Here is a 16,376-nt window from a genome sequence, read left to right on the forward strand (position 1 = left end):
TGGCGTGGGCTTACAGATGAATTGCTAAAAAGGCTGGACAAGCCTTCAATACCATCTAAAAATGAAGTTTTGTAACCTATCGGGCTAACACCAAAAGGAAATGGCTTGCAACACGTCTGTCCACCTTGAGAATATATAACGTACTGGACGCCTACTTGAGCATTAGCCATGATGATGAATGATGAAGTGGGCGGATCGTTTTATCATTCACGTTCATGGCTGTGACATGTGTTAGTGTTCACAGATAGAAAAGGGAGAAAATTTGTATTTATGTGTCACATACTATGCATACATAATTTGAAACACTGATAAAATATAACATCCGGCCATATGGCCTACGAGACACAAGACACTACAGAACGTATAGTAGTGCTTGAAGTGAATAATCTATCACAGTATATAAGCACCAACGATGAAAAAAATAGTTATAGTGAATAATGTATCGACAGTTCCATATTCACCAATAAAGTGTTATATGTGTAGTTACAGGACTACAATATGCGTTTACGTTTATTAAACATTTTAGTAACCGTTCCAGCTAGAGGTTTAATTACCTTAGCATTACTAAGTATGAATGCAGCGTGGTCGGTAGGTGAAAGGAGAGGGGAAAAGGATAAGTACTTAGTACATTTTCCCATAAGTCATGTCGTAAGTCCGAATATAACGGACATTTGTTCTGAAATGTACTCACCAATTTAGTGAGACTTGTGGTCACGGTGTCACCAGACATACCTTGAAACAAACTATATAACTAATACCCCTTTTGTTCTACGGGTGACTGCATTTTGATGTTTTAAGATATTGGGCATAGTGGGGATACACCGTCAAAGTATCGGCATCAGGCATCTGCCAGATCATTTCTACCTGATGCAATAAAACTGTGGAATCCTGTAAGTTCTGAAATTCAATTACTAGCATTCATACTTTATCCAGATTCAAAAAACTCGATATTAAAAACAAATACATGTAACAAAACTTTTATGTTTGACCTAACCTATATACTAAGAAGTCTCAGGTTCCGTTGTAGTGATTTAAATGATGACAGGTTTGAGAGACACATCATCGACAGCCCCTCGTGCTCGTGTGGTCATCCAGTTAAAAATTGTTGTGCATTATTTCTTCACATACAATAAATACACGGAATTAAGACAAAAATCGTATTTTTCATTAAAGACGTTTAGTTTCAGTCCGGCACTAATGGATGTGCATCCCTCACAAGCAATGGTCTACACAAATTCAAAAGAATCGATTCCCCCGCCGTGTCCCACGCCGTGATATTGCTGGAATATTGCTAAAAGTGGCGAAAAACTAAACTCACTCACTCACTTCAAAAGAAGTTCATGTACATGTGTATGCCATGTATATGAACCAAGAGAATCCAAATACTTACCAATTCATTAAGATATTATATTGTTGTATGTTTTCTCAATTCAGAATCTCCTTGTGTGATTTCAGTGAACACTCTGATCGTAAATGTGAAAATTTAAATCCAAGTGAATTTTTATGTGTAAAATGTAATAGCAATGAGGTCGAGGATAAATATCATGTGTTATTTGTGTGCAAGAACTACCGAGACCTGCAACAATAAATGTCTTTCAAACTTATGTACAGTGTATAAAGATCAACATTCCATGATAAATCTTTTAAATTCTAAGAATGGAGATGGTATTATCTCCGTCGCATGTTTTCTGAAAAAAAGTACTAGTTTTGAAACAAAAACATATAACTGTACTATGGGTCGTTTGGCCTGAATTACTGTATGTCTGTCTTTGTTAGACATATCAAAGAGCCCGACCTATTCAGTTATTGTATTCATAACAAACAGCTACTTTTCAGTTAAGCCTAAACTCAACTTACTGTTTATGTCATCGCAACGTTAACGCTACACTCGACTCCGGTTTTAACGTCAGTACCGGTTGTGACGTCCGTTCACTTTCAGCATTGTTTTGCATCTCCTGGGCATAGACAGAAGAAGTGTTCGGATCCGAGCCCGAGATAATCTCATAACTGATCGATTCGTTTTGAATGTGTGGATTAAAAAGGCCATGGAAGCACTGGTTTCTGGTTGGTGAAGAAGTTCATTGTTTTCTGAACTGGTTTAGACGACGGTAATAAATGAACTTCTCTTGACATAGTAAGGCGTAGACTTTTAGAAAATACACGATGGCAATTCAGTATTGGTGCTCACTTTAACCACACCAATTATTTGACCGGCATTCTAAACGCTGAGGAATCAATAACGAACGAAGTCTACGCAGGAGGTTGAGGGCATAATTTCAGTTTTATTATTTGCCAAGACGGCATGGCTCATGGACCATCGTGGTGAAAAATAATCTTTTAGTTTTTCTGCTGGAGTATATCATCTGAGTACCCTTGCAATTGGTACCTTTTAGTTTCTAGCATCTTCTTTGTAATACTCTGTGGTGGGCGGGCAGCTCGGATGAAGAAACGTAAACACTGACACTGGCTTGAAAAACTAAACCCTAAAGAAGACACACCATTCACATGACACTGATCCTGATGATAATCAACATGGTTGCCAGGATGTTTAACGCCACACTTAGCAATAGTGCAGCTGTATGGCGGTGGTGTATAAATAATCGAGTCTGGACCAGATAAACCAGTGATCAACAGCATGACCATCGATCTACGCAATTAGGATTCGATGACGTGTCAGCCAAATCAGTGAGCCTGCCCACCCGATCCTAGTAGTCGCCTTGATTGCCAGTATATCCAAAGACACACAAGGGCGTGCAACAACGTATGAGTAATGCAACAGGTCCTCCTGTGTTTCTCACTGGTTACAACACGGTGTCTATATGCAGTTTGTTTTCGCTCCCCATTTCCTCCACAAATTTAAACGTTTTTACAGTGCCACGATGACTCGTAATAACACGGAAATACTTCATCACAGTCCTGATTAACAAATAGTTATCTGAATCATCTGAAGTATTGTGTAGTAGTCAACACACTGAAAGCAAACACACCTATTATGTTTTTTCATTTGTTTTGTCTGAAAACTGTGATCTTCTTTGGAGGCATACTGGAATTTGCTGGTAAGGGTTTATCTTTACTTTTTTATCATTCCAGTTAGGTATAAGGTGTGTTCTAAGTTTGTCATATTTTGGCAGAAACGTTTGAACATGTTTGGTGTTTTGTTTTTCGAAACATTCGACAGAACTTCAACTGAAGTAATCATCAACCAGTGATTAATATGATGTGCAAGGTCCGGTGTTGCTAGGCAACAAGCCATTGTCAACAAGCCACTTGACCCATTTTACTCGCCTCCCTCCAAGACCACAATATGAGGTAAAATTTGTTATGTCATACACAAGCACAGAAAAAAGGCCCAGGGAGGCATGACGGGAGCGGCCGCTAGGTCAGAATGCGGTCCTTTCGCAAACACTATTTCGCGAACTATTTTCTGGTAATTCATTCACACGTGCTCTTGGTCGAAATCTGAAACCGGGACACCGCGCGCCCAACTGAGAACCATACTTGTATATCATGATGAGTGTTGAGTGAGTTGAAGAAACGGTTTATACTGTACGAATAGAATAATTTCTATCAACCTACGGTAGTCAGAAGTTCGTAAATCCAAACGAATACTTCCTAAACGTTCGTGGCATGTACTTCAGAAAACTGTCATTAAAATAAAACAAGCGGGGCGGCTTGTGGCAGTCATGTGCTGCTACAAACATCATTGATAACGAAAGTCAGCTTTTGTTATACATTTGTTGACTTAATGAAATTGGGGAAGACGAAAAAGACGCCAGTCGCAACATCGCCTAACGACGCCTCCAAACTGGAACGTACCAGACTGCATTTGTCACGTCGACGTACACCATATCGCGTTATATTAACCACCTGAAAGCAACCATGGCTGTGGGGTAGCCTTGTGGGTAAAGCCTTCCATGCGGAATCAATTCCCAACATGGGTACAATGTGTGAAGCCCATTTCAGGTGTTCCCCACTATTGCTGGGATATTGCGAAACTCGGCGCAAAACTAAAACACTGACTGACTGACTGACTGACTGACTGACTGACTGACTGACTGACTGACTGACTCACTCACTCACTCACTCACTCACTCACTCACTCACTCACTCACTCACTCACTCACTCACTCACTCACTCACTCACTCACTCACTCACTCACTCACTCACTCACTCACTCACTCACTCACTCACTCACTCACTCACTCACTCACTCACTCACTCACTCACTCACTCACTCACTCACTCACTCACTCACTCACTCACTCACTCACTCACTCACTCACTCGTCCCTGGCATGGTGATCAACGTTCAGATGCTGGTGATACCTAGTGATTATTTCCATGATAGCGTACCAGTAACTTACGAGTTGTGATATTTGTACTGTACTTTGATGGCAGCGCTTACGTTCTAAATGTATTGATTTTAATATAGATATAAATTAAATTGTTCTCGTCACGATATTGATGGAATATTGCCGATTGCGACGTGACGCTTAGTTTCAAAGCAAGCACTCACGCACTCACGCACTCGCGCACCCGATGACCCGAGAAGTGGTAGAGAAGAGTAGACAGTCTTACAAAATATCGCAACATTCATGTCTTTCATCTACCTCACCGCCATCTACCACCGCCGATACTGCTCGACATGTGCATAGTATGTGCTGTTGACCGACGAAACAGCATGAAATTAGACACCAAAGTATTTGTTCCTCTGTTGAGAAGTCTGCACCGACGACGATGACGACGTGTAGCATGGAGCAACACCGTGCAGGTATGGAGAAAATGGCGGTGAGTCTGGAGCAATGATGGTTCGTGAATTCTCCCTCAATGCTGAAACTGATGATAGGCTGTCGTCTGACGTCAAGTGAAGGTATTCAGCACTTTCCGACAGGTCGACAGGTTTGGTGTCGAAAGTGTGATAGTGTGGGGAATCATATCCTACTTGGGAAGATCTACAGGGTTGCGGTTCAGGGAACTGGTGCAGGGACCATATTTTTCAAACGAAAGAGATCGTAGGATCTTAATCCGATACAACATCTTAGTGTTTGCATCGAGGTCAACATCAGACTGAAACACGTTTACAATGCATTGCGGGAAGAATGGCAGAGAAATCCACATAACATAGTACAGAGAAGTGATGATCGACAGCTCACTGAGTGGGCATCTTACGACAGGGCAATTAGCATTGCCATGATGTGACTATCACCATGATGTCATCTTTGTATCAGTTAAATTAGATCAAATATGCAATTACGTGTATTTGTATTTCAAAGTTGGCCTTTATGTTTCTGTTCTGTATCGTGTACTAATTATGCTGATGTGTTTCAGCTTCTTATACCACCACTGTGGCCCGTGTCGGACAAAGTGTCAACATGACCTGGAGTATCAGTCAGTCAGTTACGGATTTTAAGATAAAATCTAATACACAACAGAAATCCAACAGAACTGGTTCCATTATCCTGTTCATTGTGAATGGAAATACGACTCTGCTTGCTACTGTCGACACACACACAGACAACGGGACGAGGATTCGGCTGACTGTCAATACATCCCTAGAGGAGAGGAAGCTAGTCAGTCTCAAGTTCCACAGTGTTGACGTACAGGACGCCGGAGTCTACAACTTAAACACTCATAACAGTGACGTGTCTCCCGGGACTCAACTTCTTATTGTATTGCGTAAGTGTGAAGATAATGTGAGCACCAAATAGAAACTCCGCGCCAAAAGCTAGTTTTTGAGACACATTGATAGAAATATGGCGATCACAGGCAGATAATCTGCGAAATAATTATCAATACCTATCATAGCTTTATCATTATAGCATTATAGTTTAATGTCGTTTACACAAATGTCATTGCAAGAACTAATTACGATAGCGATGAACATCACCATAAAGCTTCATCCTGTAACAGAATCCAGATGAAATATATTGTATATATTATATTCTTATATTTTGTTATCGTTCAAGGGTACACTATGACACTGACCAATCTTCTTCGATGGCACTTTCATAATGTTATATAACACCTGACCTTCCTCTCTCCTTACAGATGTTTTGTAACACCTGACTTTCCTCTCTCACTACAGACGTTTTATAACACCTGACCTTCCTCTCTAACTACAGACGTTTTATAACACCTGACCTTTCTTTCTCCCAACAGACGTTTCATAACACCTGACTTTCCTCTCTCCCTACAGACGTTTTATAACATCTGACCCTCCTTTCTCCCAAAAGACGTTTTATAACACCTCACTTTCCTCTCTCCCTACAGACGTTATATAACACCTGACTTTCCTCTCTCCCTACAGACGTTTTATAACATCTGACCTTCCTTTCCCCCTACAGACGTTTTATAACATCTGACCTTCCTTTCCCCCTACAGACGTTTTATAACACCTGACCCTCCTTTTTCCCAAAAGACGTTTCATAACACCTGACCTTCCTCTCTCCCTACAGACGTTTTGTAACACCTGACCTTCCTTTCTCCCTACAGACGTTTTATAACACCTGACCTTCCTCTCTCCCTACAGACGTTTTATGAACAGTATCACGGACGTGGTCAGGGATTCTGCCTCACTGCATTCACTATCCATCTGTTATTGCTTCCTTGGGAATGGATAGAACATTTGACGTTCACTAAGATCAATTCAAATAAACTTTCTGTTCAAACGACATTTTGGCGTATGACGGTGACTTAATGTCACTGAATACATACTACATATTCATATATGTTATTAATAATTAATAAGAATAAGGACAAGATTACAACCATTTCCATTCAACTTTTCACAGGGAAACCATCAAAACCGAACATCACCACGACTGTCGCTGACCCTGTATCCGGTGATCCTGTCAACCTGACCTGCTCCACAACCTCCCGGAGTCTTCCTACAGACCAGTCTCTGAACACGTCCTACACCTGGAGGAGAAACAACAGGAGTGTAGACAGCAGGGTAGACAACAGAGTGCAGGTGGACGGACAATTCCTGACCGTAGACCACGTCACCAAGGAGGACAAGGGAGTGTACTCTTGTCAATCTGGAGAAGAAGGACTACTGTCAGACTGGAGTCAGGGATACACTCTCAATGTTTTATGTAGGTTCAGGTTGATTAATATTGAAACAATAACAGAAGCCAGATGTTTCTTCATATACAATCCTCAGAAAATCTGATTCTGCTCCATGCGTTGTCACTATCAACGTTTAATGCCTAAATTCAAGTGAACATGAAGCTTGCCCATTCAATAATAACTCAGAAACAATAACATCTGAAACGGATGTTTTATGGAAAGACCCGAGCTATGATGTCTCGAGATATCGCCACAGAATTCCGATCCGATTCATCATCACGCCGTGTCCTCTGTTGCAACTGCTCAGCCATTCTGCACGTATACGTATAAATAGAGATTATCACCCTCGCCACTACTGATATCAACTATATAAACACGGGTTGATAGAGTTACAATGGCTTTCCGAGGATATCTTTATTTTTATCAACGTGTGTGATATCAGTAGACACGAGGTTGGGATTGTAGTTATAATCAAATATCATTCTTCAATCTTGAATCCCTTTGGAAGACAGCCACACTAGATATATGGTGGCATGGGTATGGTAGAAGAAAGTTTCAAATTATTATTTCTGACCATTTCACATGCATTCCAGATGGACCTGACCAGATACAGTTTGACGGCACAAGGGACAAGCTGCAGGTAGAAGAAGGGAAACCTGTAACAGTGAGATGTTCTGCTGACTGTAACCCTGCCTGTTCTGTAACCTGGTGGGACACATCCAGACAGGTGGTGATTACAGGACACAGGGAGGCTGTGTTGTCTATACCAGTTGTAGATGTGTCTGTGTCTGGACAGTACACGTGTCATGTCAACAACTCCCATGGGAGTGCATCACGCAACCTGATACTGGAGGTCATCAGTAAGACCTGCACACATTCTTTAGTAACAGAATATGCAATATTTAAAGTTGTATTTGGACAAAACTTGGAATGACACTATCAAAATCAGTAATCATTTCAACTCGTAGTATTCATTAAGAATTCAATTTTGACCATAATACAATAGAAAGATTACACCAAGTTTCTCAGTTATCAGCTACAATCACAGGGACGGTGGGGTAGCCTAGTGGTTAAAGCGTTGACTCATGACGCCAAAAACCTTGGTTCGAATCTCCACATGTGTAGCCCATTGCTGGTGGACCCCTCTGTGATGTTGCCAGAATATTGCTGAAAGCGGCCTAAAACAAAACGACAGTCAGTCCAACAATCTCAAATGTTTCTGCTTGCCCTATAAACTGAAAATATACCATGAAAGAAAACATGATATGCAAAGTGACAAAAGGAAATGTTATTTTAAATGTCGTTTGGAAGTGCCACCGTATACCCTTTGTAATATTACGTATTGTGGAATATTGAGAGACATCCAAAGAAAGAAAGTGCCATGGACACGTACAGAAAGTGGATACGGTATTGCCGATATAGTAGATAAGGTATTGCATATTTGCATTTAAAACAGGATTAGACACATACTAAACTGCATGGTACATATTAAATGTTTCAGCACGTGAGCTTAATGAATCTGGTGTCGTTTCCATGGTCCCCGTGGCTGCTGTCTGTTTGGTCCTGATCGTGGTCATCGCCGTTGTCGTCATAGTGCTTGTTTGTAGAAAACACAGACTCAGGGGTAATACGGTGTGATGTGAGAGTGAATGAAAAAGTGTTCCACCGCGGTATTTTAGAATCATGCCTTCATGTTTGTTTGTACCTGGTATTATTATATTTATGCTATGCCATGATCCAGCTTGACCTTATAACCATGGAATGCATACGTTCAAAAGCACTTCTTTCGCACTTCCAAGTGCAAGTAGGGGCGGTGGGGTAGCCCAGTCGTTAGTGTTCGCTCATAACGCCAAACACCCGGGTTCGATTTCCGACATAGGAAAAATATGTGAAGCCCATTACTGTTGTCCTGTCCTATTGCTGAAATGTTGCTAAAACTAAACTCACTCTCAACTGCAAATACTTTTAAGGTATGTTGGGATTATTTCCTGCATGTGTTATTTCCTGGGATGTCAAAAGCACGGTGTTCAGGTATAACTGGGAAATAGTTGATAAAACATTTTAGTAACAAATCCAACCGGAATAGCTACAAAAATGAAGGAAGAAGAAAGTACAACTGAAAAGTAGTGTTCTTTTATATAGTACATAATTTATACCACTTTTGGTCAAGTGGTGAATATAGTTTTATCTTCATAACTGATATATTCACCCATACTAAAGTTTATTGTATTTCACATCACACTCACATACTATCATGTTCGTCTTTGATTTAAATCAGTGGATTTATGCCACAGGAGATTAGTCTATTTTCTTATGTTCGATTTTGGTTGAGTTTAAACACGCCGTTGGTGGTAGCAAGAAAGGAAGAAAGTCGCCTCTTTGTGAAGAAAAGGAACCTGAGTCCAGCCTTTAACGTAGTGTTTATACCTTTTAAGAGACACCATTATTGAGTGACATAAACTCATCCGAGAAGTCATGTGAAATAACAGCCACCTGTGTTGTATCTACTTGATATTTTGTTCCCTTTCTTGACCTACAAATTCTGTAAAGAGTCTAGTATTGTTCTGCAAAATTAAATTTTGTATTTATGATTCACCTTTGTGCAACTTTACTAACAATTCGTTGATCGTATATTTGTCATCTAACATTTTGCACGTGTAATTGTCTACTCCCTTTCAGGGAGGGGATACATTCTTAATCGGTGAGTATTATGGCTTTGAAGTTTCTGACACAGTGTTAATTGATAGTATACCACAGATCAGGCTGCTGGTGGCTGGGAATAAATACGTACCCTTGTACGCTAAACTCTTGAGACTCATCACCAGTTTGTGCTCATTCGTAGGAGCTGTTTTGTCCCTTATACTATGTCATACCTTTGTGGGGACAGTGCAGACTGAGCTTTCATGTCTGTTGACGTTTGTGGATGCACAAGCATATTAATCCAGTACCACCACCTTTTTTCATGATAAGTACGAAGTACGACCAATCCGGTCTACACACACAAACGTGAACATCAACATGGACTGTAAGTATGGTTCCCATCAGTGCGTCACCGACTGGGTTGTGACGCATTTCTCAAATCATGGTTGTGGTTACTAGACGAACCACCACCAGCGACCAAAGGTGACTTGAAACGCTTCACAGTACATTATGTCTAGATATAATGTACTGTGAAGAGTTGGGGGTCATCTCAAAATTTTCACATTTAAAAAAATCTTTAATCCTCGCAATGACACGAGTGCCTGAGTTTGCGACCACATTAGTACCTAAATGCCTGTCTTATGGCTCGCATCCCTCAGTCTCCTTATAATGGGAATCAAGCCTCGAATCCTCTGCCATTCATTTAGTAGAACTACATCAATTCCTGCATAGGGATCTCCAGTTCAAATTTGTCATAACAAATAATCGAAAGACTTTCGATTTGGTTCATATCGTCAAATGATGGCGTCCAAAATGAGGCACGACAACGGTATACTTTCTGTTGATAACGTCGATCGGTGACTGTTCCTCAAAACCACAGGTACAGTCTCATTCTAATGGTTCTGGATAGGAACCAGTGAAATCCGGGTGAGTCAACCCATGTTTGTTGGAGGCGACTAACAGCATCGGGTGGACAGGCTCGTTTATTTGGTTAACACATGCCATTGTATCTCAGTTGCATAGATCGATGCTCATACTGTTCACCACTTCATTGTCTGGTCCAGACTCGATAATATACATCCCACCAAATTTAGTTGAAATATTGCTGTGTGCAACATTTAAAAAAAAACAAGTAAACAAACAAAACTAGTGGAGAGTCGGACTCGCCAGTCTTTATTACTGACAGAGGTCTTCTGTCTGTGTCATGGTATTACATGTTTCCAGACGAATTAGGACTCGATCATCAAGGTCATTGGTCTTTCTTGGTCTATACTTCACCAGTGGTCACTTGCTTCCTCACTGGACGACTAAAACAATTTTGGTGAATGTACAAGTTAGCACCGAGTCAGCAACAGGACATTTCAAGTCTGTCTTGCCGGTGTAAAAACATTTCCAGTTATATCACTTTCGTTAGGAAACTGCAATTATGAAATTTCCAGCACGTGTACATGTATGTAATCGATTTTGTGAGGCAATTACGTTCCAGTGTGTTTAACTGTCTGTTTGGACAAACTTTAACCTTTGTAAAATTCTGTCCTCAGCATTGTCACTTACACCCGGGACCCAGGAGCAGACGGGGGCTACCAGGAGATAGAAGGTTGGTGTCATAAGTCATTTCTAACATATTAAATGAAATATGTAATACATCAGAAGACGTTTCTTCAAAGGTTAAAAGGGTACCCATGAATCATTAAATACTTAATGTATCACTTATGAGTAACAGTTCCTGTTTTTCTTTATTCATTCTGAACATCTGAACATTCACGACAAATGGTGGTTACTTATTTCAGCGCAGTTTCTTGTACACTTGTAATTTCTGAAACGTGTTTAAAGAGTACCAAAGTCGCATATCGACGTGCAGTAATAAAATCATTAAGGGTGGACAAAGAACCATCTCTTTGAGTTCATCATTAACCACAGAATATTGTAACTTTCAGAGACAGGATACGCTGATTATCGGTGAGTTTCAAATGAAATGAATAAACAGTTCATCGCCTCGAATAGCTGCCAAATTAATGTGGCATGAAGCAATACTCACTCATTTATTCTCCACAAAACGGTGTGACCTTGAACGACTTCAGAGTGAAACTACACAAAATCCACATCATAATGTAATATTTTGTGTCAGTGACTTTGTATGGACCTAATTATCTTTATAATGTCCTCATCACGTTTAATATTCATTTCCTCACATTTTCCTCGTGTTCAATAATCACTTTCATCAGTCTGGTATTGTATCACAGGGAAGATGAAAATGACGGCAGCTACCAGGAAATAGAAGGTTGGTGTCTCAAGGTTAACTACGAGCATGCTTAAGGACTGTGTGAACTGTGTCAATTCGGAGCCAAGAAATGTTGCCATATGAGTCTTATTATTTATTACAATTTTATCATTTATCATTCCTGTTATAAATTAAGTCACGAAACATAACCAGGGTTCAGTGATAACAGATCCACTAGCCTGGACAGATGCAACGGTTATACTTCCCGTCGTGCCTCACGCATAATTCTTCCTTCTTCATTAATTGCTTGCTTCCTTTTCCCGTTATGCGATGTAGACAGGACTCTCCTACCTTATAAAGAATCGTAGTTTCTTTGACAAGTTGGTCCTAGAACAAATACCATTTTCTTATGTTTAAAAAATCTTAGCTGGCCATTATTGATGTCCGAAATATATTCAGTGTTTAGTACGAACAAGGTAATATTTCATACCTCACGGATGAATCTTTTTCCATTGTCCATCTCTCGCTTCAGTTGATGTTTTGTGATGAAGACAGGGCTCTGTTAGTTTATTATGAATTGTAGTATCTTTGAAAAAATAGCTACAAAAAGCATTTCTTCCAAATATACTGCAATCAGTATCTGTGATTTGAAAGTAAATAGAGGATACTAAACGACCTTCCGTGTAATACCATTTTTATTAAACGAGTTAATGGTTTGGTATCAGACGAGCGAAAGTGAGTTTGACACTAAATCTTTAACGAGTTTAATGTTTATTACTCGCCAGCATAAATTGACAGAAACTGCGGCGAAATTGCCTACAGTGTGAGGACTCTCAGCTTTCAAGTCAAACAAGGTCTAGTAAAATCTCGACATCAACATTAGCATTGTGACGCCACAACTGTGAACCATTTTGACGTCATACGTGAAGCGATATTACACTAGTGTATTACTGCAGCCGTCGGTTCCAAATGCATTCCCGTGCTTCAAATACTCAATAACACCCGGAAATTGGCCAACACATGATGTTTATCTCCTAAATATTAACGACGGATCTCATATGTGTCCAATACTAAATACATGTGTTATATCAGGAGGTGATGTCAACGTAGACGACATCGTCCCCATCGTAGCTGTCTACTCCGTTATGCTGACTGCTGTGGCAGTTGTGGTGGCGGCAGTCACTGTTCTTGTCTGCAAGGACGTGAAAGGTACAGTGAATATATGAATCCTTTCCATCAAATGAATCAAACGCATTCAGTCATCCCCTCCACAAACCAACACACCTCAAGCAGCACGCCCTTACCCCAAAGTGAATTGGTCTTCAACAACCCACTGGTATGCTCGTCATAACAGGCCAGTAACGCTAGCTGATTTCTTCAGCGATTTCAGTATAATTTACCAATCAGTGAAGGGGTACCCGGTCGGATGAGATGAAAATGACTAAACCATATACTGTCTTACAATACACCTTGGAGATCCGGGTCAGAATTGATCCTGTGCAACATATGCTTGTCACAAATGCAAATGTCTCTTTTATTCGTTGTTGTTTGGATTCAGTAAAGGTCAGTGCAGTAGCTTTATGGTTAAAGCGATCATTCGCAACGCTGAAGACCGCAAAATGTGTGAAGCCCATTTCTGGTGTTCGCAACATGATATTGCTGGAGTACTGCCAAAGGTGACATGAAACTACTCTTAGTCTCTCAGCCTGGCGTTCCAATCCGTTATATTTTCTGAATATTGTCATAAGCAGAGAAAAACAATACTCACTCACTTACTCGTGTTCAGTAAGTGGTAATGTAGACGATTAATTCATTTTCAGTCTTCCCTTTGTTTCGTTTTCAGAGGACCAGGGTAGAAGGTACATATATATACTTTTGTATCTTAAATGCTGGAGTAGTATGGAAGAAAATCATTATATACTTGTCCAGTTACAGTCTTATGTCTATGTAAAGACTATTTACTCGACTTATATCAGAAGACTAACATCATATTTAAACAAACAACCCAATTGCGTAAACCGATGCTTATGCTGTTGATAACTGGATTGTCTGGTCCAGACTCGATTATTTACAGACAGCTGCCATATAGCTGAAATATTGCTGAGTGTGACGTTAAATAACGAACAACCGAACAGCAGCCATCAGGATCATCTAGATAGATATAAGTCTAATGTCGTAATTACAGATGTGGTGACTACCTTACTGTGATGGCAGAGAGATTATCCCATGACTTCAGTGATGTACCTCGTGCTTCCAACAACGATGTCTTACCTCTACATGATTACAAGAGAGTCCTGAGGGAACAGTTCCACATCTACACGTCTCTCCACCCCCAATCTTTCTCAACAGAGGACCACAGTACCTGGCGACACCTAAACTGACGGTAGAGTTCCACTTCTACACGTCTCTCCACCCTTCATACTCCTCAGCAGAAGACCACGGTACCATGTGAAGTCTGAACTGACTGTACAGCTCCCCATCTACACGTTTCTCCACCCTTCATCTTCCTCAACAGAGGACCACAGTACCAGGTGAAGCCCATATATACTCGTCCAAAATAGAAAGCGTGCATTGAAGAAATTGATCAAACTAAAAAAGAAAACAATTTCGTAAGTGTAAAAAATGTTAACCTGTTCATGAAAAAGTTATTTTGAACACAAAAACGGTTTTCCCCGTTAAAATTGCGGTAACGTTAAATGACGTGCTGCACGTTTGTGAAAAGGCATGTTTTACACCTGGAGAGTGTGAAAATGCATGCAGCAGTGTGAAACCTTGGGTATTTAAACACAAAAGTAACGCCTTCCTATCGTTCACATTTAAACTTGCGCTGCTGTTGAAACGACTCCAATTTAGTATGTCAAGATTGACAATAAATCAACATCTCCTTGCCCGTGTTTATGATTAGAGCTGGCAGAACACACAGAGAGGTTGCCCAGCATTTCAACTGTCACCGTAACACTGTAGACAGGCTAGTCCATCGACCCCTCTCCTGGAGACCCCGAGTTACCACCCCTGAACAAGATCGGTATATCCGTGTCACCCATCTCCTTAACCGGCAACGACGACAGCCAGGAACATCCCTGACCTGAGACGGATGCATCCTCAAACAGTAATCAACCGGCAGAGAGAATACGGCTTACGTCCTCGAAGACCTGCAATTCGTCCGATTTCGACGTTACGTCATCGTCGTGCTCGTCTGCAGTGGTGTACACAACATCATAGGCATCCCTTACACTGGTGGCGACGTGTTTTATTCACAAATGAAAGTCGTTTCCATCTTTCATCATCAGATGGCCGCCAGAGAGTGTACAGATGTCGAAACGAACGCTACGCAGATCCATTTGTCGTGGAGCGAAACCGTTATGGAGGAGGGTCTCTCATGGTGTGGAGTGGCATCACTGCCCGTAACAGAACTGCGCTGGTCATTATTGATGGCAACCTCAATGCAACCAGATATCGTGATAAAGTGCTTGCACCTGTTGATGTACCGTTTCTGCAACATCACGGCCCCGGCGTCATTCTACAGCAGGACAACACCCGACCAAAAACAGCTCGTGCTGTTCAACAGTATCTGCAGCAACAGCAAGTGGATGTTCTTCTGTGGCCCGATATCTCACCCACTGAGCACGTATGGGACGAAATGAAACGTCAGCTACTCCGGCTTCCCCATGCACCGTCAACGCTTGTGGAACTCCAAAGACAGCTTATCAGAATATGGAATAACATCCCACAACACTCCCATGCTAACCTGTTCGCTTCCATGAGGCGTAGTAGATGCACAGCAGTAGTCGATGCAGACGGAAGTCATACTAGATACTGAGTGTGTGACTTTTGTGTTAGACCCCTTGTGTCTGACTCTCCATGGCACCAAGGGTAGCGTAATGAAATTTCTCGTGTTGATCACAAATTGATTGATCTGTGATGTAATGAAATTTCCATGAAATAAAATTATATATCATGGAAATTTGTGGTATTTGTGTTATTTTTTAGCATGCACACTTTCTTTTTTGGGGAGAGTATAGTTCAACATCTACAAATCCTTACAATTTCAGCTGGAAAAATAAGAGTACTCCAGCGAAAGTGAACAGAAAATGTTTTCCACGATGCCCTATTTTACAGAGAACTGTAGTGATATATCGACAGTTATGAGATATGTTCCTGCTTGTCCTCTACATACCCGGCGAACGTTGATGTTTTCATAACGCCATGATGTATGCAGTTACTGAACAGTGTGTCCTTTCAGCGAGCGGACGCTTGTAAGGAAAAGCTTTGAGTTTTACTCACAGTATATATAGTACATCAACAACACTGATTTAGCAACATTTTTTCAGTCAATAAAACCTTAACCTTTAAAACATTTTTTAAATCAATATAGCTTTAACCTGTTTTATGGAAAACAATTAACCGTTTTACATCTCTCCCACAAATGCTTTCAAAGCTTTACTTT

The 16,376-nt window shown here is 40.8% G+C and overlaps 1 protein-coding gene across 1 annotated transcript; it reads left to right on the forward strand.

Moving 5' to 3' along the window:
* Positions 1-2,992: 2,992 nt before the first annotated feature.
* On the forward strand, positions 2,993-15,749 carry LOC137264141 (uncharacterized). Its single transcript, XM_067800139.1, has 13 exons — positions 2,993-3,056; positions 5,329-5,676; positions 6,792-7,094; positions 7,662-7,928; positions 8,570-8,692; positions 9,748-9,769; positions 11,250-11,305; positions 11,646-11,667; positions 11,934-11,989; positions 13,022-13,138; positions 13,773-13,788; positions 14,115-14,287; positions 15,220-15,749. The coding sequence occupies exons 1-13, from the start codon at positions 2,993-2,995 to the stop codon at positions 15,747-15,749; spliced, it is 2,097 nt and encodes a 698-aa protein (XP_067656240.1).
* The last annotated feature ends 627 nt before the right edge of the window (positions 15,750-16,376 follow it).

The sequence above is a fragment of the Haliotis asinina genome, chromosome 1, assembly GCF_037392515.1.
Source record: "Haliotis asinina isolate JCU_RB_2024 chromosome 1, JCU_Hal_asi_v2, whole genome shotgun sequence".
In the NCBI taxonomy this organism is placed as follows: Eukaryota; Metazoa; Mollusca; class Gastropoda; order Lepetellida; family Haliotidae; genus Haliotis; species Haliotis asinina.

Coding starts and splice junctions, on each gene's coding strand:
- LOC137264141 (XM_067800139.1), top strand. CDS start 2,993: ATGTTTTTTCATTTGTTTTGTCTGAAAACTGTGATCTTCTTTGGAGGC. Junction 8,693..9,747: donor TAGAAAACACAGACTCAGGG/GTAATACGGTGT, acceptor ACTCCCTTTCAG/GGAGGGGATACATTCTTAAT. Junction 9,770..11,249: donor AGGGGATACATTCTTAATCG/GTGAGTATTATG, acceptor TTCTGTCCTCAG/CATTGTCACTTACACCCGGG.